This window comes from Cervus canadensis, chromosome 1 (genome assembly GCF_019320065.1).
Source record: "Cervus canadensis isolate Bull #8, Minnesota chromosome 1, ASM1932006v1, whole genome shotgun sequence".
Classification (NCBI taxonomy): domain Eukaryota; kingdom Metazoa; phylum Chordata; class Mammalia; order Artiodactyla; family Cervidae; genus Cervus; species Cervus canadensis.
In genome coordinates this window covers 39,846,403-39,873,100 of record NC_057386.1, presented here as the reverse complement: position 1 = coordinate 39,873,100, position 26,698 = coordinate 39,846,403, and the positions used below count along the sequence as shown (strand labels likewise).

The 26,698-nt window shown below is 57.1% G+C and overlaps 1 protein-coding gene across 16 annotated transcripts in view; it reads right to left on the bottom strand.

Moving 5' to 3' along the window:
- MYO18A (myosin XVIIIA) overlaps positions 1–26,698 on the bottom strand; it is a 101,714-nt gene that overhangs the window by 1,648 nt on the left and 73,368 nt on the right. For 10 of the 16 annotated variants that reach the window (XM_043479225.1, XM_043479235.1, XM_043479246.1 and 7 more), the window contains 21 exons: positions 24,063–24,191; positions 23,203–23,346; positions 22,742–22,831; positions 22,479–22,598; positions 22,167–22,278; positions 21,496–21,623; positions 21,027–21,181; positions 19,163–19,286; positions 18,874–19,074; positions 18,201–18,311; positions 17,316–17,420; positions 16,901–17,047; positions 16,426–16,539; positions 14,675–14,791; positions 14,423–14,506; positions 13,853–13,990; positions 11,651–11,836; positions 11,130–11,269; positions 10,301–10,345; positions 7,053–7,175; positions 4,268–5,559 (listed from right to left, as the gene is read on the bottom strand). In XM_043479225.1, coding sequence (XP_043335160.1) covers positions 4,272–5,559; positions 7,053–7,175; positions 10,301–10,345; positions 11,130–11,269; positions 11,651–11,836; positions 13,853–13,990; positions 14,423–14,506; positions 14,675–14,791; positions 16,426–16,539; positions 16,901–17,047; positions 17,316–17,420; positions 18,201–18,311; positions 18,874–19,074; positions 19,163–19,286; positions 21,027–21,181; positions 21,496–21,623; positions 22,167–22,278; positions 22,479–22,598; positions 22,742–22,831; positions 23,203–23,346; positions 24,063–24,191 — 3,801 coding nt within the window. In that variant the 3' untranslated portion in view covers positions 4,268–4,271. Of the gene's footprint in view, positions 1–4,267; positions 5,560–7,052; positions 7,176–10,300; positions 10,346–11,129; positions 11,270–11,650; positions 11,837–13,852; positions 13,991–14,422; positions 14,507–14,674; positions 14,792–16,425; positions 16,540–16,900; positions 17,048–17,315; positions 17,421–18,200; positions 18,312–18,873; positions 19,075–19,162; positions 19,287–21,026; positions 21,182–21,495; positions 21,624–22,166; positions 22,279–22,478; positions 22,599–22,741; positions 22,832–23,202; positions 23,347–24,062; positions 24,192–26,698 lie in introns of those variants that run through there. The other 6 variants (XM_043479328.1, XM_043479345.1, XM_043479353.1 and 3 more) reach the window with 3 other exon arrangements.

Genomic DNA, 26,698 nt, shown 5'->3' with positions numbered 1-26,698 from the left:
TGTGTAAGAATTGGCTGCGGATCCCCGTGTTCTTTCCCCAAGAAGTTCTCATTTGCTAGCTCATAGGTGAAACCCAGGAATTCTGCATTTTCAACTCCCTCTCTGGAAGATTCTGCTACAGGCAGTGCATGGGCTGCATTGACTTGGAGACTGCAGATCTGGTGATTACAGGACTACAGCCTGTCTTAGTAAAGTTTCCTTCTAAGGCGAGGCTTTCCCCCATTGAATACTCTCAGATCATAACCCTGCTTCCTAATCAGATTTTCCTAAGGGCAGTGAGAATTTCTATCTTTGACCATGCCACCGTCTACTCACACAGAATGGAGACTGAGAGGATGTAGGAGCTGGCAAGACCTATGTTTCAAGGTGGCAAAGTCATTCCTGTCTTGGTACCACAATCCAACCCCATAGTTTTCATCAGGCTATTGGGAGCCTTGCACTGTCTCTCCGACCAAGGTATGAAGAAGCATTTCTCCCTGGATGGAGCAGACTCACGGTGTCCAGCATGGAAGGGATCTCACTTCCAGTTCTAGTCACCTTCTCTTTTTTATCTTTTCCAAAGCCTTAGAGCACCCCTTCCCTGCCCCTCCCACCTTCGCTTCTGCACTGTAATTTCAGCACTGCTGGAGAAAATGCAGCCCAGGGTGGCTCCACCTCTACCAATGCCCTGCGTCCAGTGGGCCCCTGCCCGGGGCTCCCAGGAACACAGCCCTGCTTCCAGATCCTAGAGAGCTTCTGCTAGGATAAACAGGAATCCTGTGATTTCAATGCCTATGTTTCTGATTTAAGGATCTGAGGAAGGCCCTTGTTTACTAACCCTTTCAGAGATCTTGTTTCTCTAAACCGAAAGAGGAGGAAAGAGTGTTCTCCAAGAAAGAACCACATTCTCAGCTTTTCCAACTGTGGTGAGGAAAGGATTTGATCGCTTGAGTATTTCCTGTATGTGAGACACTGTCCCAGGCAGGCTGGATGTGCTTATTCTTTACCACATAAAATGTCATGAGGAAGCTGGTTCAAAGAGAGGAAGCAGCTTGCCCAAGGTCACACAGCCAGTATGTAAATCTGAACCTGGGACCTTAGGCCTCAGAGCCTCTCGAGGACTCCACCTTGTCGCCAGACAGGTGACCTGAGGAGAAAACAAGACGAAACCTGCATTCTCCCCACTGGCCTGGGTGAGAGCCCGGCGGGTGTGTAAAGGTCCATGTCTCTCTCTCTCTCTCTGCCCCTGGGGAGAAGGAAGAGCCTGATAGAATACATGTTCAATTATGCAAAATGGTTCAGGAATGGGGCAGCCTGGTTAATAGTTATCGTATGTCTCATGAATGAATTACCATTTTTAAAGGAATCAGAATAGCACAAAACACATTTAATACAAACTAGACTGAACATAAATGAGCCTTACTTGGATGGGCCACAGGCACTTAAGGACTCTGGGGTGTCTCAGGGACAAAATTATAAAGCTCAACGAGCACTGTGCAACATAGGAAAAATTGGGGTCATTTTAGTTTTTGGATTGTTTGAATTCTGAATTAGTGGGAGCCTGATTTCCTTTTTTTTTTAGACAGAACTTCTGGGCACCCAATGCTAAGGTCTGCTGTTGGGCAAAGGAAGGAACTGGCTTTGTGGAAAGACAGGAGGGTTATTTTAAGGGCAAAGGAGGGGGTGAGGTAGATGCCAGGGCTGGGACCCAGATGAAAGTGGGGTGCTCCTTTCCTTCCTCACACCTCTCCTCAGAGTGGAGCCACAGCCCCCACTTCCATATTCCTGTGCCTGCCAGGCAGACACCTGGATGAATGACAGCTGGGTTTTAACACCATTCCATCCAGATGCTGGAAGCAGCAGCGGAGGCAGCCGGGAGGGGTGGATGCCAGGCCCCTCTCTCCCCTGCTCCCACCTCGGATGCTCCTTAGCCAGTTTCCTTTGTGGCTTCTGAGGCCACAGCTGTGACCAACAGCAGGTAGCTAGCCCCCTTCGCCAGGGCAAGAGTCAGGGCTGCAATTTGAACGTTTTAACCAAATGCTTTCAAATGCTTTCCTTCCCACAAGCCAGTGTTTCCTGCTCCATGCTGTCACACATGTTTTGGTGCACAAGCTAATTCCTGCTGGGCGAGCCCAGGGTGGCGGTCCCCTCCCCCATCCTTTGCTGTGGATACTTTCCTGTTCAGAATTCTCGAAGGTCCCCATCACCAGGTGGGAAGCTAAGCCACTCAGCCCCTGCCCCAACTCTTCACAGTTTATTTGCCCAAAGCCAGTTCACCCTGAGTCCAACTAGGTCCTCTCTCCCCCGGCCCTTCTCTTGCCAGCTCTGTATTGGTTGGTTAGCTTCTGGCTCGGTGCCCACTTTCCCCACAGTGAATCCAATTCTTGTTGGAGGTGGTGGTGTATAGGGTTTCAGGACGACTCCTGTGTTCCTGGTGGATAAAAAGGGCTGTGCTGGTGGCTGAGGGAAGAAACAGGTTGTATGTGTTTTTGTTCTTGCCGGGTCAACAGTGATGACGGACTGAGTCACTGGGGTCTGCAGTCCACCAGCTGCTGGGCAGTGTGGGATAGCCTGGCTAGGCCCGTGTCTCCCTCTCCAGGTATTAGTGCAGTGCTCAGAAGGGCCTGGCCCCCTCTGCTTCCCAAACCTCCCCTCATAGCCCATCAGCTGACTTCCTGTGCTGGGGCAGTAGGGCATTCAGCAGGGCGCTTGAGTGGAAAGCTGCGAAGGTCACAATATCATGACCCCTGCCTTTTCCCACTGTGGTGCTGACAACAGCTCCCTAGAACAACTGAGATGGTTCCTGCTCCTCCCAGAGAATCCTGCAACCATCTGAACATGCGGGAAGCCACAGAGCAGGTCTAAGTCCAAGGGCTTAGTTCTGGAGCAACTCAGGGCCCACAGAATCTGAGTTGGCCATGAGCCTGGTCTGGCTTCAGGTTCCACCTCCCCCTTGCTGTCTCCCCAAACCCATCCCATCACCATCTCCAAGCAGCTGCAAGTAACATTTGCTTTCACAGACTCCGTTCCTTAAAATGAAACTGGTCCTTTTCAGCAGAAACCAGCTCAAGTCAGTGTTCTTGCTCAGCAGCTCCACTGCATAAGAGGCCCACAAGCATGCAACACGTGTGTGTTAGTTCATGCATCAAGGAAACACTGCCCGTGCCCCAGGGGGGCTGCGCTCTAGGGTCATACCTCCTGGGAAGCAGCAAGCTTGCCCTGGGAGGGTACAATGCCAAAAACAGCTTCATATAACCAGGGTGATCCAAATGTCACCGCCCACCGGGGAGAGTGGCAACAATGGTATTCCAGTGAGTCAGTCTTTGCCTTTTTTCCGAGGTGGGAGTGTGGGCATAAAGGGTCTAACAGCTTGATCTTCCTTCCCACAGGGAGAAGGCTGGGAGAGGCAGGAGAGCCAGGAGGGGGCTGTCACTCAACAGCTGCTAATTTCTATTCATTAAAACTTTACAAGATGAGCTAAGACGAGGTGACACCCATGTGTGGGCTTCAGGTGGGAGGGGTGGGGAGAGAGTCAGGCACCTCCAGGTCTGCTGCAGGGTGTGGTGCTATGGGTGCTGTAAGCCTTGCACTCTGAGCCTCGAGATCCATGCCAGAGGGGAAGATGACATTGCAGGGCAGAGGGAGAGCTGAGCAAAAGGCCCCTTGATTGCTGATGGCCACTGATGCATCAACTCACACCCGGGGCTCAGTTCCAGCCCTTTCCCGGGCCCAGCCTTTCAGGGCTGTGGGCAAAAGTTCTGCGTGTGTGCTGCTAGGCCCATACAGTAGATATTACGCTCATGTGCTCTGCCTTGGGTCATATGAAGGAGTGGTTAAGGGTGAGTTGAAGAGACTTCATTCAGATCCTGGCAACATCACTTTCCAGCTCTGTAACCTTGGCAAATGACTTAACCCGCCTGAACCTCACCTTCTTTTCCTAGAAAATGGGCTGGTGATCAGATATTTGTTTTGGGGTTAGTGTGAGGATTAAGTGAATAAAATAAGGCAAGTGTCTAGGGGGGGTGGTCCCTGGCCCAGGGTAAGGGCTTGCCAAGTGGGAGCTGTGACTTGAGGTCACCAGCGAGCTCAGGTGATTGGGCTCAGGGCTCAGAACGACTGACCAGCTCAGCCAGCCTCCACTCTCTGAGGAAGCCAGGAGGCTCTGCAAGGCCAAGCTCGCTGGAGAGGAACGCAGAGGGGCCGAGGGGTGGCGGGTGGGCCGGGAGCACGTTAGTTCACACCGAGTGGCACACGCCATGCTCTGCGCGCCGCGCTGGGCGCCACCTACTGCACTAGTCGCTCTCGGGCCGGTACAGGTACCGCATCATCAGGCTGTCCACCTCCTTCTTGCGCTTCTTCTCCTCCTTCCGGGATTGCCGGCGCCCCTGCCCGGCCTCCTCGTCCTCCGCAGCCGGGCCCTTCTTCACGCTCGAGCGGCTGTGGCCCGAGACGGTAGAACCGCTGGACGAGGAGGAGGACGACTCCGACTCTGTCTCTGTTCTCTTCCTTCTCGACTTGGACTTCTTCTTGCTCTTCCGAGAGCGCCCCTTCTTCCGCCGCCTGTGCTCCGAGGAATCTTCGGAGCTGGAGCTGGAGCTGGAGCTGGAGCTACTCCTCCTCTTGCTCCGGCTCTTCCGGCTGCCGCGGGACCGAGACACGTCTGCGGCGGAGGCGGAGCGGCGGATGCTGGTGGCTCGCTCCGGAGGGTCCAGCTGGGCGCTGCGGGTGCTCTGGATGCTCTTCCGGTCATCCTCCTCGGAGTCCGGCTCCAGGCTGCTCCGGTGGAACGGGGCGGGTTTGTAGCTCAGGACCTCGTTGATGGCGGCCTCCAGGTCTGGGTCCAGGTAGGAGCGGCGGCTGACCGGGCGGACACTGGAGCCCAGAGGCTCCTCCGGGGTGGAGGAGGTGGAGGCGCGAGGCCGGGGTGGCACCGACAGACTGCGGGCCAGAGACGACGGGTGGCTGTACTGCGAGTGCGCCTCGCTCAAGGCCACGCTGGCTCCATCGTCCCAGTCGTCCAGGCAGCTGCGGCCCAGGGACAGGCGGGAATCGGGGCTCTCCCGGCCGAGGAGCGAGGCCCGGCCCAAGGAAGGGCTGAGGGTCATCGACAGGCTGTCGAGCCGGGAGGTGCTGCGGCGGGAACCGGGGGAGCCCGACAGCGAGAAGCTCAAAGAGGAGCGCACCCCGTCCTCGCCGCCGGAGCCGCGCCGCGTGGCCGAGGAGGCCCGGCTGACCGGCGCCGAGACGGCCGAGGCCCGGTCCAAGTCTGAGCCCCAGCGCTTCTCCAGCCGGCTCGTGCGGCCCCGGATGCCGCCGGAGAGGACCGAGCCGCCCTCGTCTGGCTCCTCGGACTTTCTGCCCGAGCCCGGCTCCTCCTTGGGGCCCCCGCGGGCCTTCCGGGGGGGCCTCTCCGGGGAGGCCGGCCGCTCACTCAGGGTGGTGAAGAGCGAATCCTCGTCCCCGGTGCCCCCGATGGAGTCCTTCAGGGTGAGCCGCTTTCGGTAGCTCAGCGAGCTGAGCACCGAGGCCGGCCTCTCCTCCACCCCCTTGCCCTCCTTCCCCGCGGTGCTGAGGGCGGTTCTGGCATGGATAGATTTGGGGGCAGCGCGGGGTGGGGGGGAGAGAATGAGAGAGAGAGAGAGAGAGACAGGCATTAAACCCAGAGAATAAAGACACTGGGGGAGGGAGGAGGAGGAGGAGGAGGAAGGAGGAGAGCTCGGCAGCGGCTCTGGCAAAGTGGCGGTGAGCACGTCGGAGGAAATGAAGCAAAATAATTTGCGTCAGTGAAAATAGCTTCACGGAGAATGTCATGTAAATTAGACTATTGTTCTATTTCATCACTTTTCCCCCTCTAAAACGTTTAGTTCAATTTATTTCATTGTCAACTACCTGCAGCCTGGTGCCACGCTGCGGTGAACGGCAGTGGGGTGGGGAAGGCGGCATTTTCTGCAATAACAAAATGTTGTTTGGCCAAATACATTAAACCAATTAGAGGGGGGCCGGCTGGGTGCTTGTGGTGAGGGGCTGGGCTTGGCAAGGGGCTTCAGGGGCGTTAGAGAAGGAATTGTGGTTGTGGCTTAGTTGCTAAGTCATGTCCCCGGGCTCTGCCACCCCCTGGACTGTAGCCCGCCAGGCTTCTCTGTCCATGGGATTTCCCAGGTAACAATACTGGAGTGGGTTGCCATTTCCTTCTCCAGGGGATCTTCCCGACCCAGGGATCGAACCCACGTCTCCTGCATTGAAAGGTGGATTCATTACCACTGAGCCACCTGGGAAGCCCTTGAGGGAGGAGAGGGATTGCTCTTTCTACCCAGCACACCAGCTGTCTCTCGGAGGGGGTGGAACAGTGTGTCCTGGGGGATCAGGATGGCTCTGAGTTGGGAGGCGAGAGTCAGCAGAGAAGTGGTGGCAGGAGGGGTAGGAGGAGGGGACCCATGCTGGCCAAGAGGTGAGGGATGGGAATCGGAGTCCCAGATTTCCAGGGTAGCTGCCTGTGCCATCAGAAGACTGTGACTGGCATGGACAACAGGGGAGCCAGTTTCTGCAGTGGATGGGTGTTAGCAGAAAGCATAGTGGAGGGCAAGTGAAAAGGCCAGAGGAAGAAGAGAACGGGCAGAGAATGAAGTGTGTCTGTAGCTGTGATGGGGAGTCAAGGGGAACTGAGGCCTCTTCTACTATTCCTACCAAGACCTCAGAGGTCCAAAGCTGGCCCTGTCCAGGGTTGTGGGATCCAGAGTCCCCCTGTGCCCTATTTCAGTCTTGATTCCAAGGACACAAACCATCAGGCAATTCGGTTAACCTTTGTTGAATAAATGAGTGGGGATGAAATTAAACCTACACCAAACCAAAGCCCTGAACCTAGTAAAGGAAAACATTCCTTAGGCAAAATAATGGTGATGCAGACCCTGAGTAAGAAGAAACCTGGCCTCCTGTGCATAGCCTATGTGCCTAGGCGCCTCCAGGCAAGAAAGAGACGCAAGTGGCGTGAGGCGCACCCTCTGGGATCAAGGCATTGCTCATCCATCCCTGGGGCACGAGGTGGTCTTTGCTCCCAGCCAAGGCCATATGCTTACCTGGAACTTTTCAAGCTGCCATCTTCAGAAGCCGCCTTGGAAGGCCCCTTGTTTTTTGACAGCCATGACTTGACACCGTCGACCCGGTCCTCCAGCTCCGAGTCCACGTCTGAGTCCCCCTCGCTGTGGGATGAGGAGCAGAAAGGTAGGCAAGGCTGGGAAGAGGTGATGACCACGGTCCAGGAGGGAGCACTGAGTGGCAGCCAGTTTGCCTCAGCGGGGGGTGGGATGCAGGGCGGCATGCGCATCAGTGAGTCAGAGAGAACAAGGGGTTAGACTAGAGCACACCTTTCACAAGGACCCTGCCCCGCTCAGCAGGCCACACTGTGTGACAGCCACCAAGAAGACCCTGGGGGGCATGGAGGAGCCTCCACCCCACCTTCTGGGACGAGCTGCTGTTCAGCCGACCGAGAACAACAGGGAGACCGTCCATTCGTCAATTATAGCTAAATGGCTCTTGGTTAAAAAGCAGAGTCCGGGGCCCTTCACCTCCTCCCTGAGGCCTGTTCTGCTGTTCTTGTCTGCCTGTTCCCCCAAATGTGGCTACAGCTGCTCCCACTTTCCAAGACTTCACTGCAAGAGAGGGGTTAGTGGCGATGGGACGGAGAAGAGAAGGGTTATTATGACTTAAGTGAACTTGAACCTGGAGTCTCCTGGGCTGATGGCAATGCCAACCTGGACACTACAGACCGTACCCCAGATCCATCCTGAAGCTCCCCTTGGCCTTTAAGAAACAAAGAAAGGACAGGGTGGGGGCAGCAACATTTTCCAAGGGGCTGGTCACAGCTTCAAGATTCAAGCTGAACCTGGAGATCAGGGTGCGGGGGCACCCAGAAGTCCCAGGCAAAGTCTCTGTCTCTCCTAGCTCCTCTTCCTCCCTCAGGAAGCCTGTGGCTCTTGCTCCCCAAAGGCTTTTATTGGCCAAGCTGACCTGAGCCCTCTCGATAGCCCACAGGAGTCAAATTCTGATGCTGAAATCATGGAGATTTCTTCACAAAGCAGCAAGGGCTTGGAGACAGCTTCTGAGTGAGAATGCTTCTAGAATTCTGCAAAATGTCTGCTCACCATGTTCCCTGCTAGGGATATGCTAGGATTTCTCCTTGATATAAATTTCCTGTCATTTATGTCAACAGGAGCAGCCCCGTTCCTGAATTATGTTCTTGAATAAATAGTCACACAGGCATGTACACACACACACACACACACACGCACACATGCACAGAGAAGAAACCACACCACCAGACACTGTTCTGGGGACTGTGAGACAGCAGGACTCGTGGGGAGGGGAATAAAGAGGCGTATTTTATGGGCTTCCGTCAAATACAGAATTATAACAGAGACGAGGCTGGCTGATGCCCCGGGTAAACAGGACTTTAGTGACAACCCTGAAACCGTTAATGCAAGCCCTGTGCCCCGTCTGAGCCCGGCAGATTTACTGTGGTGCACGGGCCCCGTGGAACGCCAATACCTCCTGATTTATACACCCGTGCAAAAAACCTCCTTCTCCAGCTTCAGAGCCTGTAATTTATCACCGCCGTTCATAACCATATTGATTGCCTTTAGAAAGGAGGTGCTGTATGCATCGCAAAATCTATGTCTACATGTTAAAAGCGTTTCTGTATAAATCTCCCTTAATACTGTGCTGTTTACTGCTTTCATTAAGGTTATGGCAATAACAACTGTATCTCTAAGTAAATCGAAACATTATTTTTCGCCCGCCTTAGCACGCATGCTCAATAACTTGGAGCTTGGGCCCAGAGCTGCCGAGGGAAAGACCCACACCACCCCTCTACCATCAGCAGGAACTGGGCTAGGACTGCAGACCCCCGTGTGCCTGCCTGAGTGGTGTGTGTGCATGCGCATGTGTGCGGGAGTTTAGAATGTGATCTGAAATGCGCATTTTATCAGGCCTCGAAGCTCCAACAGCCCAAGGATTGCAGGGCTGGAACACACAGGGGACAGACAGTCACGGGCCCAGAATACGAATTTGCCTCCTTACATTCAGAGCAGCGAATGAGTTGAGAAGCTGGCCTGCCTGCCCTTGCCTTCTCTTTAGTTTCAAGCCTATAGAGGATGTTTGGCTTCTTTTCCTTAAATAATCAGGCCCGTAAACAAACTCCAGGGCCAGGCTGGCTCAGGGGGCAGTTGAAATTTTAAATGGTCGGAATTAAACCTCGCGTCAAATACAATTTATGTCTAGGCTCATGTGCTATTAGTTAACTGGGAGCCGAATCGCAGGGGAACAAACAAACGGAGACAGAACGGCAGGGGATATTAATTGTGTGTGACAACCGGGCTCCAGCGGCCCTCTATCACTGTTACACACTATTACATTTATCATTAGCTCTCACGGAGTCCTTTGCGCTGCCGCCAGCCCATCCTGGCCAGAGGAGGAGGTCTGCCAGCAAGAGAGAGGGGAGGGGTGGAAACCCAAGGCCGCCCTGGAATAACAACCTCCAAAGACCAGCCCTGTTGAATCTGACGGAGGATCACTTCCATCTAATCCTCCTGAAGGCACAAGCATCTGCACCTGCTGTTCGGCTCCCACCCAGAAAGAAGGAAACGGAAAGGGGGTGGGGCTATTGGGCTCCCCCCACCTGACTGACAGCTCCAGCACCAATGCCTGGGGCCTCCTTGCCAGGGGAGCCCACGGTGGGGGGGGGAGGGCGGGGTACAGTAAACACAGCTGGCTGTGTTCCCTCCCCCTGCCACGCCATCATCCACAGCTGCTTGCTTTCCCCCAACAAGTAACTGTTAGATGCCCCTCTCCTTCTACCCCGTCTTCCAAAAGTAGGGGGCAGACCTTTCAAAATGAAACACACCCACTTCTTTCAGGCAGGTCAGGCTCCAAAGGAGCCCACGGATGGGGAGAAATCCAACCCAGATCTTCCCCCAAGAGAAAGAGGCCAGAAAGTGGCTACCCTTGGTTTCTGAAGGAGGTGAGGCCGAAACCCAGGAAGGCAGACCGTGGGGACCACCCACTGAGGCACAGCTCTCATTTCTGATGGAGCCCCCATACTGCCCACCGAGGATGTGGGGGCCAGGAGCCTCCCAGGCGGAGCACCCTCACGGCCTGTCGCCCTGCCTCCCCCAGGAGAGAGTCAGCCCGGTTAGCGTGAGAGACTAGCTCGAGGAGTGGAGGTCACTGTGTGTCCACATGCGACATGCAGCACAGCGGGAGCCCGGGGTTAGGGGTGGTTAGACACCACGCGAGGAGAGGCAGAGAGCGCGTGCGCTCCAGTCCTCACGGTTTATTCTTTCTTTTCTGATACTTTGTCACCATGTCCTGCAAACTGGAAACAGAAAGAAAAGGGTGGGCGAGGGGGCCAAAAGAACACAAAAGTCAACGGGCAAACCAGGGTGGACCCTTCAGCCGAGGACCCACTCCTTCTTCGGCAAGACAAGGCTCTGGCTGGCTGAGACCAGGAGGTGGGACAGTGCTGTACTCAGAGGGAGGTTGCCTAGGGTACCATCTCCCTGCCCCAAAGAAGCAGGCTCCCTGGACAGCCCAGGAGCAGGATGGAGTCCCAGCCTTCACGCGGGATGGGGGCAAATCCCAGGGCAGGGGGGTCTGCCCAGGGCAGCCTTAGGAGCTTCTCCAGGGCCTGACTCACCTCTACTACTGGTCTGCCTGCCTCGTGACTGCCTCCTCAGCCTAAGACCACAAATCTCTCTCCTAAACCTTTCCCCGGGTGGGTTTTATGAGAGAAAATCTCTGGCACGGTAACAAGGCACCACGGCCCTTAAATCTCTGCTCTCCCCAGAGTGGGGCAGGCGCCATCAGAAATGCAGCTAAACGGGGGAATAACTCATCTTGAACAGGCAGAGCTGGAGAGCCAGGTCCTGGGAGGCCCGGGGAGGGGTACGGGGAGGACATGGGGAGGGCATCTCACGCAAGCCCCACCTGTCCAGCCCTCAGCCACCACCAGATGGGGGTCCGTGCTGGGGTTTGGCAGTGAGGGGAGGGTGGGCAGGCAGCTCAGTGGTGGGGAGACCTAGGTCGCAGCTGCTCTACCTGGTCTGGAGGTGGTCACGAGGGCCTCCGAACCAGCTGCAGTTGCCACAGAGGCCCCTCACCTGTTGATGAGGTCCTCATTCTCGTCGCTCTCCATCTCATCCTCAATGGCAGCCTGCAGGTCCCCGATGCGCTTGAACGCTAGTTTCAGATCAGCCTGCAGGCTCTGGTTAGCAGCTTCCAGACTCTCCAGATCCATTTCCTAGGAGGGAGAGGGGACAGTCCAGTCCACAGGAGGGCTGGCGTCTCATCCAGCTGCCCCAGAAAAGGCTGGCTTCACATCTTTCCGGGCCAGCAGCTGCTCTGTGGGTGCTGCAGAGAACCTGCAGAACTTTCTCTGCCCTGGTGTGGCTGGGCTGTGGGGGCCCGGCCTCGCCTGAGGCAGAGACTGGTACCACCCTCAGCCCCTGGCCTGCCCTCAGGCTTCATGGACCGTCTGTCCTCTTGGCACGTTCTCATCCCTCTAGTTCTCTAAACCACGGTTTCTTTGCAGCCCACCTCCACAAGCCCAGGGTGGGGAGGTGTGTGTCTAGCAGCTTCTCGGAGGGCTGCCGGCCTGCGGCCTCGCAGGTGGGGGCATTACCAGCTCATGCTTCTTGCGGCTCGCCTCGGCCTCCTTCCTGGCGAGCTCGCCCATCTCTTCCTTGGTGTCCCGGAGCTGCCGCTGCAGCCTCTTGTTTTGCTCCTTCTCCCGGTTCTCAGCCGCCACGCGCTGATCCCGTTCCTCAGTCAGCTTCTCCATGTTTTCCTTGAGCCGGCTGGCCAGGCTCTGGACAGGGTGGTGGGAAGAGAGATCCATCAGCTGGGCAGAGAGCAGGGTGTGGCAGAGCTCCGGCCTCAGGTGGGCAGGCACTAAAGCCCCGGGGGGTGGCTCCCTGTGCTTTTCTGTATAAGGGGGAGAATAACGCCTATTCCCCAGGGGTCTTTTAAGGACCAAATATGGCAAGGGAGGTGACAGCACATTGGGAAGATGAAAGGTGCTACATCATTATCACCACCATCACCTAGGTCGGAAGAGGGCTCTGTCTAGAGTCCACACTGACACCATGTGTGGGGCCTCCACAGGCAGCAGGGCTTCCCCCAGAGACCCTAACCCCAGAAGCTCTAAAAGCGAGAACCTGTGCTCAGAGGCAAATGACTTTACGGAGAATTCCGGATTAGGAAGAGACTAAACAGTCATCACGTGCCGAACACAAAGCCATCCCTCTAAACCTGATGAATCTCTCTTTCCCCAGAAACTTGAACACATTTCCTCTCCAAGGCCATAGGATGCCAAGCAGAAAACAACCTGGAGATGGGGGCAGTGTGAGGGAAGCACCCTGCCTCTGATCCTAATCTTGGACCGGTCATGGGGGCTCCGCTCTCAGCCCCTAGCCTCTATGTCTTGAAAATAATTAGAGTGCTAGGCTACATCTTTAAGGGCCATAGGTGTTTAACATTCTGTGCATCTAAACCACAATACTGCCTGTCTGAGCTGAAGGCAAAATGAGAGACAGAGCTGAGGAAAGGGACTGGGACCCTCGAGGAAAGGAGGCAAGTGCTGCAATCTGTTCTGCGTCCACCAGCCCACCGGCCTCCTCTGCCCTGTAATAGCTTTGGGGCCTGAGGCAACCTACTTAACCCTTTCTCTGTGTACACTGTGGACCAGAATATTACCAAGGCAGAGCACGGACTATTATTAAGCCTCCTCTAATTCTCTCTAGCTCTCTGGAGAACTGTGACCTTGTCTTAGGAGGTTCAGCCATGTTTTCTTCCTAGGTCAAGGGTACTAATGCTCTCTGAGGCCCATTGCCAGCCCTATGGTCACCTGGTTCCATCCCCATCCTCTTTCCTGCTCCACTGACTCAGGTGGAAGGGGGAAGGAGGCAGGGATGCTCAGCACCCACACCATGAACACACTTCTCATGGAGGCCAGTCAGTGCTCAGATGATGTTTACACGCTCGAGATGGAGGAAAGGAAATAGGGAGAGAGGCTGTAAACCCAGAGAGATCATTTTGCCGGCCTCTTTCTTCCTACCTGCTCTGCTGGAAAGAAAGGTGCTGGAGCATGCGGGCTTCGGGAGAGTGGAACCGAAAGGATTAAATGTGGAGGATGGAGATTATAGTTAGGAGGCAGGAGGGATGGAAGGAGAAGATGGGGGTGAACAGAAAAAGGAGAAGGGTTAGAGGGAAGAGAATGAAAAGTAGAGGGAGAGGACAAAAGGGATGGGGAGAAAGGAAGAAATAGCTCAGGATAAGGAAGGGAATGAGATTGGGGAGAAAACAGACTCAGAGGGAGAGGGAAAAAAAATGGGGCAAAAATGGAGGAAAATGAAGAGGGAAGGAGAAAAGCAGAGACAGCAGGCGTGGGGAAAATTGATGGAAAACGGGAATAAGAAAGGGAAAGAGAAAGAGCAAGCGGTGAGATGAGAGGACAGACTCCAGCCCTTGAAGAAGTGGCGCCATCCGCTGCATATTTATGACCCTGCCGGAGAGCAGAGAGGGGACCGACGGGGGGAGCGCACGGTGGAGGAAAATATGAAGACGAAAAGCTAAGCTGCTGTGGTCCCTTGGCAGAAAGCACGCACGGAAACAGAATGTAAAGCAGGCAGGCTCCGCGGTGCCCAGAGAGCAGGCCGGGCGGGCGGGGGAGAAGACACCCGCCCCGTCAGCTGGCCTGGCAGCTTGGTAGGGGCCTCGGAGGAGCGGCCTCAGGCCTGCCTGGCCCTGCTGAGCATGCGTGGCTCCAGCCGGGGCCACTCAGCCCTTCCCCACTGCGGAAGGGATGGGGGAAGTGTGTGCCCACCTCCAGCCGCTTCACTTGGGTCCTTTCAAACTCCAGGCGTGTCTCCAGCTCCCGGATCTTAGCTTCCTGCCTGCTCACCAGGGACTTGTCCACCATGGACTGCTCCAGGAACTCCACTTGGCTCTGGAGGGCTTGTAGCTGGGGGGCGGGGGCAGGAAAGGAAGAAAGAACTGAGCCTGGTAAGGGAAGGGGCAGGCTCTGTACCCCCTTCCCTGCCGGCAGGATCACCATGGTGACCAGAAGCTGGGGGAGGGAGGGATGCACAGAGAGCTGGAAGGATGGGTCCCTGAGACAGGGGCAGCCCCCACCTGACCCCATGCTGGCAAAGATTTTGCCCTTTGGAGAGAAAGGAGAGAACTAAGGACCAGAGAGGGAATAGAAATGCAAAATGAGGCGGTTGAAGCCAAAAACATCTGCTATGGTGACATGGCTCCAAGCCGAGGCCTTTGCACTCACTGATGCTGACTGATGGCAGAAAGAAGCGCGTGTGAACCTGTGAGCTTGGGAGCTGGTCCCCACGAACAGGGACCCTGGCACCCTCTCTCTACCAAGGGAAATCCTGGTCCCCACCTTCTCCTGCAGCTCTTGCTTCTCTTTGTTGGCTTCTTCTAGCTGAGCTTGGAGATCATTCATCTGAGCCAGGTCCCGGGAGGCCTGGAAAAGGAGAGAGTGCCGAAGCAGGACTTCCCATGAGCACCAAATTCCAGCCGCTCTGCCCCACTCGGAGGGCCCGGGCACACAGGCACTGTGACGGGGACCTACAAGGAGGACCAGGGGACGGTGCCCGTGCAGGGGGTGGCGGGGCACTCCTGGGCGGGGTACCTGAGCCACGGCTGCCTTGTGCTTCTTCATCAGCTCGTTCATGTCCTCCTGATCCTCCTCCAGCCGGTTCTGGATCTCATTCTTCTCACGCTGAAGGCGGCTCAGCTGCTCCTCCAGCTGGACAGAGGCAAAGACAGATGGAGAGCATCAGGCCTGGCGTGACTGAGGGCCCTGGGTTGGAAGACTGAACCTCCCTTTGCCACCACCAGTGGGAGGAGCTAATGATGGGGCCAGGCGGACCCGTGGGAGGGGGTGCCAGGACCAGTGATGTTCAGGGAGCTGCCTGTCCTGCCCTGCTCTGGGCCTGGGAGCTGAGTGGAAGGACTGTCTTTGCAGCTTAGGCAGCGTGTGTGTGTGTGTGTGTGTGTGTGTGTGTGTGCGCGCACGCGCGCGCGCTAAATCACTTCAGTCGTGTCCAACTCTTTGCAAGTCTGTGGACTGTAGTCCATCAGGCTCCTCTGTCCATGGGATTCTCCAGGCAAGAATGCTGGAGCAGGCTGCCATGCCCTCCTCTGGGGGATATTCCCAACCTAGGGATGGAACCCATGTCTCTCATATCTCCAGGATTAGCAGGCAGGTTCTTTACCAATAGCGCCACCTGGGAAGCCCAGCTCAAGCAAACCCTGGGCTAAATGACAGCTGCTTCCCCACAGCTCTTTGGAGGCTAATGAGAAGGCAGAAAAGGTCTACGCAGAACCAAACAATGACCCATCGTCCAACACTAGCAGCTAGGCCTTAACCTCTGCGCACGCTGCCCTCTCCAGGCCCCAGGGAAGGACCCCTCAAATCTGTGAGGCTCTCCTGGCCTGGACTCTTGTTCCCCCCCTGGGACTGCCTGCTCCCCGCCCATCCAGTCCCCACGGCCAGTCCACTCCTGTAGGGAGGTGAAGAGACAGCCAACAGCAGCTTCAGGAAATGAATGAATCTATTAGCCAGTAATTCCAAACCAAAATGACTGCGTTGGCTCCTTCTCTGCCCCCATCCATCTTGTTACCGGGCTGCGGGGAGCTGGGGATGCCTCCGCCAAGAAATTTATTAACTTGGATTTAAATAAAATGGTAATTTTATAACAGCCTTTTTTAACACAATTAAGGAATTTGAATTACTCACCTGAAAACTGCTGAGGAGCACAAATGTCACAGGGATAAATCAAGCCCAGGAGACTGGCATCTCTCTGCAGCTGGGAGACTAGCTGGGGGGCTGGGGAGCCCAGAGCCAAGCCCAGCCTCCTCCCCTGCCCCGTTCCCTGCCTGAGGAGGTATACCAGTGGCCGCATCCCAGTAATGAGCTCTCGGCCGATGGATGGGCCGTGGGAGAGGTGGGGAATTAAAAGGGAGGCATTAAATAAGCGCTCTAATTAGCTGCCGCTTGGGCTTGTCAGTGGGGCTGGCCGGGGGCAGGGGAGGGAAACGGAGTCATCCCGTCCTCTTATCGGTGCTTCTGCTAATCTCTAGGTACCTGTTTACATCCCTCAGCCACATTAGCTGCTTTATTTATGGTGTTAGGGCCTGTGGCCAAGCTCCCACAGGCAGGTGGTTAAATAGGGAGATGGGCCCTCGCTGGCTTCTTCTTCCATCTTGCCGCCCCCTCCCAGGCCTCTAAGTGGGGAGAGGCAGAGGAGTGGAGGCCTATTCTCCCTGCAGAAAGTCCTGGGCTGGGAAGGAGCCTTGGTTGGGGTAAAAGTAGCCACTGTCATGGCTCCATCGTCCCTCAGCCCCCCGAGTCTGGCCCTGCACACCCTGTGTCCTTACCGCTGTCTTGGCCTTGGCGATGTCGTCGATCTGCAAGTGCAGGTCTTCGATCTCCACCTCCATCGCTTTCCGCGCTTTCACGGCCGCTGCACAAGTGAACTCTGACTCCTCCAACTGAACATAGAGCCAACCCCCGCCCCCGCCCCAGGGAGAGATGTCAGCCACTCCCCGGGGAAAGGAAGGCTGTGCAGGGGGCTCCTGGGGGAGAGGGAACCCCGGCGCTCTCCTCCTCCTCTGTTCGCTTCAGACCCCAGGGCTGTGATGTGTTATGAGTGCACTGAGGTCTCTGCCTATGATGGGGTGGCAGGTGCGGGGCCATCCTCACCACCCTGGGCTTGACAGTCATGCCTGCAGCACACACTGACCCTCAGGAGTCCAGCTTCTCCCCACTTCCCTGTCACCTTCCTTCCCAAGGACTCAAGAACCACTGGCAGGGGCAAGGAGAGGGAACTGATGACGTTCTGTCTGCGGATACCTGGTTCTTCAGCTGGGCGATCTCTCTCTTGCTGGGTGCGTTGTTCTTCAGGTGATCCAGCATGATCTGGGCGTCTGCCAGCAGGGCCTTGGTGCGCTTCAGGTCTTTTCGGAGCCGTTTCTCTGACTCGAAGTCCCGCTGGTTCACCTGGATAGACACCAGGAGCTGGGGCTCTGGGCTCTGCCATGGGGCCTCCTCTTGTCTTGCCCGAGCCCCCTCCTCTCCCTGCCCTCACTCTGAGATGCCTTAATGAGCAATGACAGTGGCAGTGCTGGGATTATACCGGCTGAAGTGAGAAAGCCCGGTGTGCCCTGGGTGGTGATCACCCTCCTGCAGGTGATGGCAGGGCCCTACGGATCTCCCAGCACCCTCCTGCTCCCAGCTTTCCCCGCCGTAGCCAGCGGTCTCTGCTCACCTGGTCGCTGAGTGTGGCCAGCTTGCTCTCCAGCTCCCGCTTCTCCCGCAGCACCTTCTGCTTGTCCTCGTACTCTTCCTCAAGCTGTACTTCCATTTGCTTTAACTGCAAACAGGGGCCCATGGGTCCCTTCAGAGTCAGGTGCCAGGCAGCCCCTTCCCTGCTGGACCCCCCTGCACCCCTGGGAGAAGAGTGAGGCAGGGGCTGAGGATGGATGACCTGGAGGGGCAGACCCTGAACTCAAAGTTCCCAGTGTTTCAGAGCTGCCTGGGAGGAAGGGGAGGGATGGCAGGCCACGAGCAGCGGCACAGGCCCAGGTGGGAGCCCTTGTTCCAGAGCCTTTCTGCCTGCAGCTTGGCACAGAAAGCGAGGGGTGTTAGCTCCCCAAGGGCCTGGGCCTCTCTACGGACCCTCAGAGCAGCACACATCCTGGCCAACGCCAGGATCCCAAGCAGAGCTTCCCAGTCCTGAATAGCAATGGAATATCGTGAAGGACGGGGAAGCCTGGTGTGCTGCAGTCCATGGGGTCGCAAAGAGTCAGACACAACTGAGCGACTGAATGACAACAGAGATAAAGAAAACAGAAAAGTGTTTACTTTAGATTTGTTTTTTAACTGAAATATAGTTAATCTGCAATGTTGGGCCAATCTCTGCTGTACGGCAAAGTGATTTTGTTATATACATACAGACATTCTTTTTAAAAAAATGTCCCTCTCCATTATGATTGATCACAGGATATTGAATATAGCTCCCTGCACTATATGGTAAGATCTCAGTGTTTACTCATCCTATATATAATAGTTTACATCTAAAAAAGTTCTTACTGTAACGCATGGATGGGGGAAGCAGTGTTTCTACCGGACGGGTCAGAGCCAACTGGTTTACCTTCTTCTGACATGACTGCCGGGCCTCCTCCACCTCCTCATCCCGACTCTCCATCTCCTTGGAATGGGTCTGCCTCATCCGCTCCATCTCCATCTCGAGTCGCAGCTTGGCCTGCAGGTGGGTGGGAGTAAGGGCTGGGTTTCTTCCCCAGCAGTACCCCGGCCCCTCCCCACCGCACCTCGATCGGCCGCTCTCCCCGGGCTCAGGAGCAGGGAACATCTCTGCCAGCAGTTCCCTGTGCTCCCACCTTGCTCTGGTGGCAGCTGGCTTCTCCAGAGAAACTGAACTCCTTTACTAGAGGCCTGGCACAGGCCCAGGGAAGGCTGCTGGGCGTGGGGGCAACCCTGCCGCTTTTCCACTTGGCCTCCGGGCTCTAGCTGCCTGGACTGACGCGGTGGCTCAGTGGCAGGCTGGGCGGGCTCACGGCCTTCCAGCTGCCCTGCCTCCTGAGCCCCTCACCAGTGGAGCTCAATTAAGATCTGTTCTCGTGGAAAGTGCCGTGAAAACGCTTAATTATCTTCACACTGTGGCTGGCACAGATCAGATGCCCCCTCAGTACTTTGTGAATAAGAGAAGTGACTACGGATTGGATTCGGGATCTTGTCCTCCTCTGGCCCACACCCCGGGGCTGCAGAGAGGACGGTGCTGCCTCCCTTGGCCCAGCCCTTAGCACCTGCTCCAGCATCTGGATGGTCCCCGCCTGCTCGTCCAGCTCCTCCTCCTGATCCTTGACCTTGGCCTCCAGGTCTCGGAGCTGCTTCTTGACCTTGGCCAGAGAGGCTTCATCCTTGGACTCTTGGGAAGAAATGTCCTGGAGCTCGGCCTCCAGTGACACAACCTTCTGGGTGAATCCTGCGATGTCCATGTCTTTTTCCTGGACAGAAAGAGAAGATGAGGCTGGTCCTGGGTGGGCCTGAGCCTGGAGCGGGGGGAAGGTGCGGATGGCGGGCAGCCCCACGCACCTCCATTTGCTGCTTCAAGCTAAAGGCCTCGGCGAGGAGCATGTCCTTCTCCCGCTGTAGTTTCTCCCGCTGCAGCTTCTCTCGCTGAGCCTCCTCGTGTGCCTGTGAGAGTTCGCTGTCGAACCTGCCAGGGAGCGTGGCCATGGCGGCTCCATCAGATAAAGGAAGAGTCCGGGCCTCCAGCACCCGGAGGCTGCCAGGAAGCGGTGCCACAGACCCGGACAGGGTGCAAGACGGGAGGGCTCATGCTGCCTGAACTTGGGGCCCGCACAGAGAGGTTACAGGTCAAGCCACCAGGGCCCTGCTGGGCAACCTGGTCTGGGATTGAGGGGTGGGGGAGCATTTCATCGAGAGGGCCTAAGAGGGACCCACAGACTGCTTCCAGGGAAGAAGTGGACAGACTCTCCTCTGGCGTTAGGTCTCAGCCTTTTTTCCTTCAACAGATCAAAGAATAGGAAGAGGGACCAGGGTGAAGGCAGAAGGGGTGTCAGAAGGGGTGGAAATGAACATCCTGCCTCATCTCACTCACTTTCTACAGCTCTAGACAGAACAACTGGCTGCTGCCCCACCTCTGGGCCCCAGCTTCTACCCAGGCCTACCTGTCCCAGCAGCACCCCATCACCCGAGGACACCCCACCCTGGGCTGGAGGCCCCATCCCCCTGTGCCCAGTTAGCAGCATGCTTCAAGGGGGAGCATGGGCCATGGCTGGGGTCGGGGGCTCCTCCTTTGTTCCTCCACTTCCCAGCCTTCCATCTTCTGCCCAGTGACTCCAAACAAGGAGCAAATTGCTGAAATTCCTCTTAACACCTTCCTGGAATAGCTAATTGGGTTCCTGTCCCTGTTGAAAACTGACGAGCTCACTCCCATCCCAACCCCACGTCAAGAAAAAAAAAAGTAAGAAAACTCCAGGCCTGCTGAAACTTAATAAGTTGCCCAGCGGGGAGTGCAGCAAGATAGTAACTAGGTCGAGCTGGCACTGTCATGGGGTGCTCCGAGGGGGGCCCCTAAGGGTGCCTGCCTCTAGGTAAAAGGGAGGGTGCGGGTACAGATAAGAACCAGGAGAGCAGAGAGTCAGAGAGCTGGGAGGGAGGAATATAAGGCTTTCCTAGTGCCCCTCAAAACTTGGCAATGAGCCCAGGAGGCTGAGGGTAACCCCAGGTCCCTGGAGGGACCCAGCCTTGCCCTCCTCACCCCCAGGGCTGTGGGGCTGTCCCTTCACAAAAGCAACCGGTGCCTCTGCTGAGAACCCAATCTCTGCAGAGGGGAACTGGGTGCCCACCCCACTCCCTGGAGCATCCTGCTGTTCCCAGAATGTGGGGGTGCCTCCCTGTTCCTAATAAAGGCGTCCCACTCCCATCCCGGCCTGGGAAATTAATTTAGATTGGCTTTTCTCCTGTGAGGGCTGTCCCCCGCACCCTGCCACTTCGGGTCATTATCATAATGAGATGGAAGTGGCAGGTAGTTTAATGACATTAGCCAGGAGTCTGTATTTGTGTAGCTGAGGCAACAGGGGCGGGGGTGGGGCACGGGAATGGGGAGCCGGGTGTTGGGGGGTGCAAGGGGCAGGACCTCCCTGGAGTGGTTCCTGCATGGGTCCTGGGTGATGCCCATCCTTCCAGATCCCAGGCTGGGTAACAGCACATACTCAGGGGTGGGGGAGGCAACATCTAAGAGCAGAGCCCAGAGAAGGCTGTCAGGAACACGCGCCTCGGAGGTCAGAAGTCAGACCCTGACTCCGATTCCAGGGCGAGGGACCAGGCAGGTGAAGCCCCTGCAAATTCAGGCCCTCTCGCCTCTCCTCCCTGGAGGGAGGCAGGGAGCTGCTCAAGGAGGTCCTCTAATCCCGGCCAGGGGCCCACCCACCTCCGCTGCTTCTTCTCCAGCTCGTGGTTGCGGACCTGCTGGCCCTCCAGGTGCAGCCTGGTGTCCTGAAGCTCGGCCGTCAGCCGCTGGCACTTCTTCTTGAGCTGCTGCAGGGTCCGCTGGCTCTCATCACTATCTGCCTGCAGGTCCCCGAGCTAGTGGGTGAGATGGGGGTGCAGGGTCAGCGGCCATCGAGAGGCCTGGAGGTGCTGGTGGAGGAGGTGAGGAGAGGGCGGTGCGTGAAGGAGAGGGAGGTCTGGGGACCAAGGATGAAGTCAGGGTTGTCCGGGGAATCTAAGACACTCTGACAACAGTCTGCCCTTGGTCGTCCCTCACATCCAATGTCAGCACTTCCCTAGTGCTCCCAGGGCCTGCCTGGCTCACCGGCCATTCCCCACGCCAACACGTGGTGCCAAGCCCCTCCCCGCCCCTCCCAGGCACGGGCCTCCACTCCCTGCACCAGCCTCACCCGCCTCTCCAGCTGCCTCTTGCTCTGCTGCTCCACCTCCAGCTTGTCCTCAAACTCCTGCTGGAGCCGTTTCTTGGTGAAGTCCACCTCCCGCACGGCTCGCTCATACTTCAGACGCCACTCGCCGCCTGTGAAGTGGGGGCAGACAGGGGATGAATGAGATGCTGAGAGTCCCCGAGAAAGGGTGGAGGGGGACGAAGGCTGGGAGAGCAGGTGGAGTCAGCCAGAGGGACTCAGAAAGGTCCCTGGATTGGTGACTTCCTTCCAAGGCAGAAGGAACCACTAGCCAGCCTAGAGAGAGTGACATGGCCACGTGTGCTGTCTTCTCCCAAGGACCGCCAGAACGTGGTCCTCAAACATTTTCATTATCATGGTTGCTGTGGTGGTTTAGTAGCTATGTCATGTCTGACTCATGCGACCCCATGGACTGTGGCCTGCCAGGCTCCTCTGTCCATGGGATTCTCCAGGCAAGAATATTGGAGTGGGTTGCCATTGTTACCTCCCTCCATGATAATCCCCTGCACTTATTGGCACCTCTACTTTCTCATCAATTTATTTCACGCAGCCTTATAACAGCTCTACAGACAGGAGACAAGGGGTGTGGTTATCCAGGGCTGGGCCTCAGAACTCGCCACTCAGGCCACTGCCGAGTCCTCCGGCCTCTGACCCACCTGTGTCACCATCAGCCACTTCCCCGTTGATCTCAGCTGCCCGGATGAGACGGGCCTCCATCACCTCCATTTCCATCACCTCCATTTTCTTCTTCAGTGCATCGTACTGGGTCTGCAAAGAGGCGGTTATGTGCTATGCTGCCCCACCCCCTCACTCAGTACCGCCCACGCCCCTGAACCACACAGACCACAGTCACAAGCTTACCCAGGGCAGACAGGGGTGCTCGGCTGGTGGCAAAGATGCCACCTGTCCTAGGGGGAGTGGACAGGCACTAGCGTGTATGGCAGCTGCTAGCTTGGCCCTGCCCTCACCTGCAGCTCCTTCATCTCCTTCTCAGCCCGGAGCCTCTCTGCGGTCTCTGCGTCCAGCAGCTGGGAGGCGGACTCTCCTGTGTTACGTTCATCCGTCAGCTCCGATGTCAGCTCTGAGATCTGGGGTTGGGGGAGGGAGTCACCACCCGTTGAACCGACTGCCTCACTCAGCTGGAACACTGGTGGTGGTGGTGGGGGGCCTCCTGGGCTAGGCACCCTGCAGAGAGGGTCGGTCTGTCTGGTGCCGGGAATCACTCACTCACCCGGGTCTCCAGCCGGTCACTGCTAAGCCGCAGCTCGTTCCGCTCCTTCTCCACTTTCTCTAGCTTGCTCTTCAGCTGCTGGATCTCCTCCTAGGGCGCGGGAAGGAGGGCAAAGTGAGCCAGAGCCCCTGGGAGACGCTGGGGTGGGATCTGCACCCCTGGGGTGAACCAAGCTGGTGAAGCTCAGGCCGAGACATGAGGGAACTGGAAGCCACCGCCTGCCTGGGGCTCCCTCCCTAGACCTTTTCCCATGGGCTGTGGACGCCTGAGGTTTTATCCTAAGAGGATACCCGGGGGCTCAGCCAGCACCCTAGAGGGACGCCTTCTGTTTGCTGTGCATGGCTCAAGGACACCCGCTCTGTGGACTAAACAAAGGAGCACTGGGGAGCCAAGGACAAGTTGGCAAAACTCTGGCCCACGTGGATGAAGTTCAGCCCTCCCCTCCCCGGGCCGTTCCGTACGTCTTTGTTCCGGATCTGCTCTTCCGACAGCTGGACCTCGATGAGGGGTCTCACGGTGGTGAAGAGCTTCCACCAGGGCCAGTCCTTCACCCCTTTGTTCTTCTTGATGTTCTTCTGCACGCAGCGAATGGCCAGGTCCTGGATCTAAGTTGGGGTGGGAGTGGCGCGCAGCAGGCTGTCAGTCCCAAGTCCAGCCAGGATGGTCCCCGCCACCAGCCCCAGCCTCTGGGGCTGCCCCTCTGGCCACCAGACCCACCCCGAGTCAAACACTCCCTGGGCCACCCCTTGCCCCCAGCCTCCCTCCGACCCTCAGAGAGTGGGCGGCAGAGAGCGCGGCCCCGGGAGCACCGCGCTGGGCACTAACCGATCCGCCGTCATTAGGAATAATTTCGTCTGCTTTATTTGCTGCCTGATTATTTCCAGCACGCCGGCCTAGATGTGCTATAAAACCTAATCTTGCTGAAACACAAGAGGCGGCGGTGCTGGCTGTTTTATGGACTTGCTAATAAGAAAAGGAGTCGCTGACACAGCTCCTTAATCTTCATGGAGCAGCCTGCGATCCCTAGCCCACCTTTGCCTGGGCCCTGCTCCCCACCACCCAGCCTCAGACCAGGCCACACGATCTCATCACCAGGCACATGAGCACTCTTGCTGGCACAGGGGGGCTGCCCATCCCCTGCCCTGGCCCAGAGTGCCCCTGGGAGGTCCTGCCTCTTCTCCCCCAGATAAAGATAACTCACAACCCCATGACCGGCCTCTTGCCTCACGGGAATGCCCCTCCCAGTCCCACCCCTACCCCCGGAGCTCAGCTCTGCCCAGATAGGCTGGGGAAGGGGATCAGGCTGTCCCTGGAGCAGCACCTTCTTCTTCTTGAAGTGCTGGCGGGCCAGGTAGCCCCTGCAGGCCGCTTGGAACAGGGTTAGGTTCCGGCTGGTTTGTTCATCTCGCTGCTCCTCCAACCGTGCCAAGGTGCCCGCCCGGAAAAACACCTGTGGAGACACGGGCCAGGTGAAGGTGGGGAAGGAGAGAGGTGGGGGGCAGCTGGGCGGAGAAATGAGCAGCTGGCACAGAAAACCAGTGGACCCAGGGCGTGGCCTTTGGCCTGGGGAGAGCCTAAAACCCTCCTGTCTAAGGCGGAGGAGGGCTGGCGGCTGGGGAGGCCTGGGAGGGAGGAGTAATGTGGGAAAGAGAGGAAGGAGACGGAGGCCAGAGAGAAGTCATCTTGGACAAGAAGGACGCGCCGTGGATGCCCCACAACACCTCTGGTGGCTTTGTCCCCAGGGCCACCCACGCCCCTGTGCCCACGGCCACCACAGGCCCAACCACAGGCTCCAGCCGCCTGGGATCAAGGAACGGTGTACGTGAGGAAGAGGGAAAAGAGCAGGCAGTGGGGTGCAGAGAAGGGGGAGGGTGGGGAGGGGGCCCCTTCTCGGCACCCTCCCCACTCACTTTCATTTCAGACCGTCTCCTCTTTCATGTGCCAACACCCACCCCCACGCCCACGTTTCACCTCGTGAAAAAACCGGTGGGGTGGGCAGGGGTTGGCCCAGGCGAGGGACCTGTCATACAGGTTTGGGGGCAGGAGGGCAGATGTGAGAGGAACCAGCTGGGCGCCCCCACACCTGGCCTTTCCTCTCACTCTTCTCTGCCCTGAGCTGGGCCTGGGTAAAATTCTCTGTGCTAAGAGAAGAAGAAGAGGGGGAAATGGTCAGGTGAAAAAAACAGGACTCTGGTATCCTCAGAGAGGACAAAGGCCGTGGAAGTACAGGCCATCACCACCGTGCCCAGAAGACAGAATATTTGCTTTCGAAGGGCACAGAGAAGACGTGAACTCCATAGGAAACAGCACCGATAGGTATGGCGTCCCCAGGCTTCCCTCCAAGGAAGGAGCGGGGAGACGACCGCACTTTCTGCTGGGAACGTTTTGCCTCCTGGCAGGAACTGAGTCCCGTGGGGCTGGCCTGGGAGAAAGCCGCTCAGTCCTCTACACACATGGGGCTGAGCGCCGGGCATCTCCCGTGGGTCTCAGCCCTCCCTGAGCCTGCGTGTCCCACAGTGTGGGAGCCTGAGATTCCACAGCGGCTGGGGAAGACCCAGGTCCCTAGAGGGAGAAGGCCAACGTGCTAGTGGTCAGCGCGCAGCTGTCTGAGCAGGCAGCAGCAGCAGCGAGGTGCCAGGGAGGGGGGTGGAGAATGGCCCAGAAACACTCGGAGGCGAGAAAGGGTGGTGTAGAGTCGAGAGCAGTGAGCCTCTCTTAACAGCTGTCCATTTACGCAGTTGAGTCTCTTTGGGTATTAGGCGAAATCTCAGGGCCATCTCCTCCCCCAGACATACCCACCCATTCATATTTTACAAACAAAGTCAGGGAGGCTCTCAGACCCCCAAACTTCCTTGCCTGAGCTCCACTCCCAGCCACCTGTGGGCTCAGATGGAGACCCCATTTCCTCTGAAACAATGTGACAAACACACAGTGGATCCTTGTTCACCACCACAGCCTGTGTGCGTGCGTGCTAAGTCGCTCAGCCGTCTCCAACTCTTTGCGACCCCATGGACTGTACCCGCCAGGCTCCTCTGTCCATGGGATTCTCCAGGCAAGAATACTGGAGTGGGTTGCCATGCCCTCCTCCAGGGGATCTTCCTGACCCAGGGATCTAACCTGGATCTCCTGTGGCTCCTGCACTGCAGGGGGATCTTTCACGGCTGAGCCACTAGGGAAGCCCAACTGCAGCCTAGAAACCCGGAAATTTCTCTTTCAAACCAGATGTCAGCAAACATCTGACTTTGCCCCTAATTCTGCTCTGAGGGTGAATGGGCTGTGGGGCTCACCGGCTTCAGCAGGCGCCTGGGACGATGCCGAGAGACAGAGACGGCAGCTGGGAAGAGGACCAGCCTGGACAGGCCCTCTTCTACCCAAGACATGCCTTGGAGACGGTGCCATCCCCCCAAGGCTAGCCAGCGGCTCAGCCTGCCAGAGGGACGGGACCCCACCCAGAGAAAGACCAAGAGGCTGCAGTGAAAAAAACCTGACTTCAGGCTTCCCAGGGAAGAAGAGCTTACAGAGAGGTGGGGAGGAGGAGAGGAAGGAGCCAGACACAGCAGAGAACAAAATCAGAGAGACAACACGGAAGAGGGCGGGCCCACAGGAGGCAGAGAGAACCAGCAAAGAAGCAGGAAATAGCAGAGCCCAAAACCAAGCAACACAGACCAGCAGGGACAGCCAGGACCCAGAGAAAAAGGAAAAACCAGGGACAGCAGAGCCAAAGACAGGAGGACAGGAAAGGGATTCCCAGCGAAAGAGGGAAGGAGGGAGGGGGCGGTAGGAATCAAAACCATGACTCAGAACACAGAACAGGGAGAACAGAGCCGAGAAGCAGAGCGCGAGCCTTTTCTGCAAGCATCCCCGTCCACCTCATTCTCCCCATGAGTTCCCTCCCTCTCTGCGGACAGATGGACAGTCCAGAACCCTCCCAGGGGCTCCCCACTGCTCTCTGCCCAC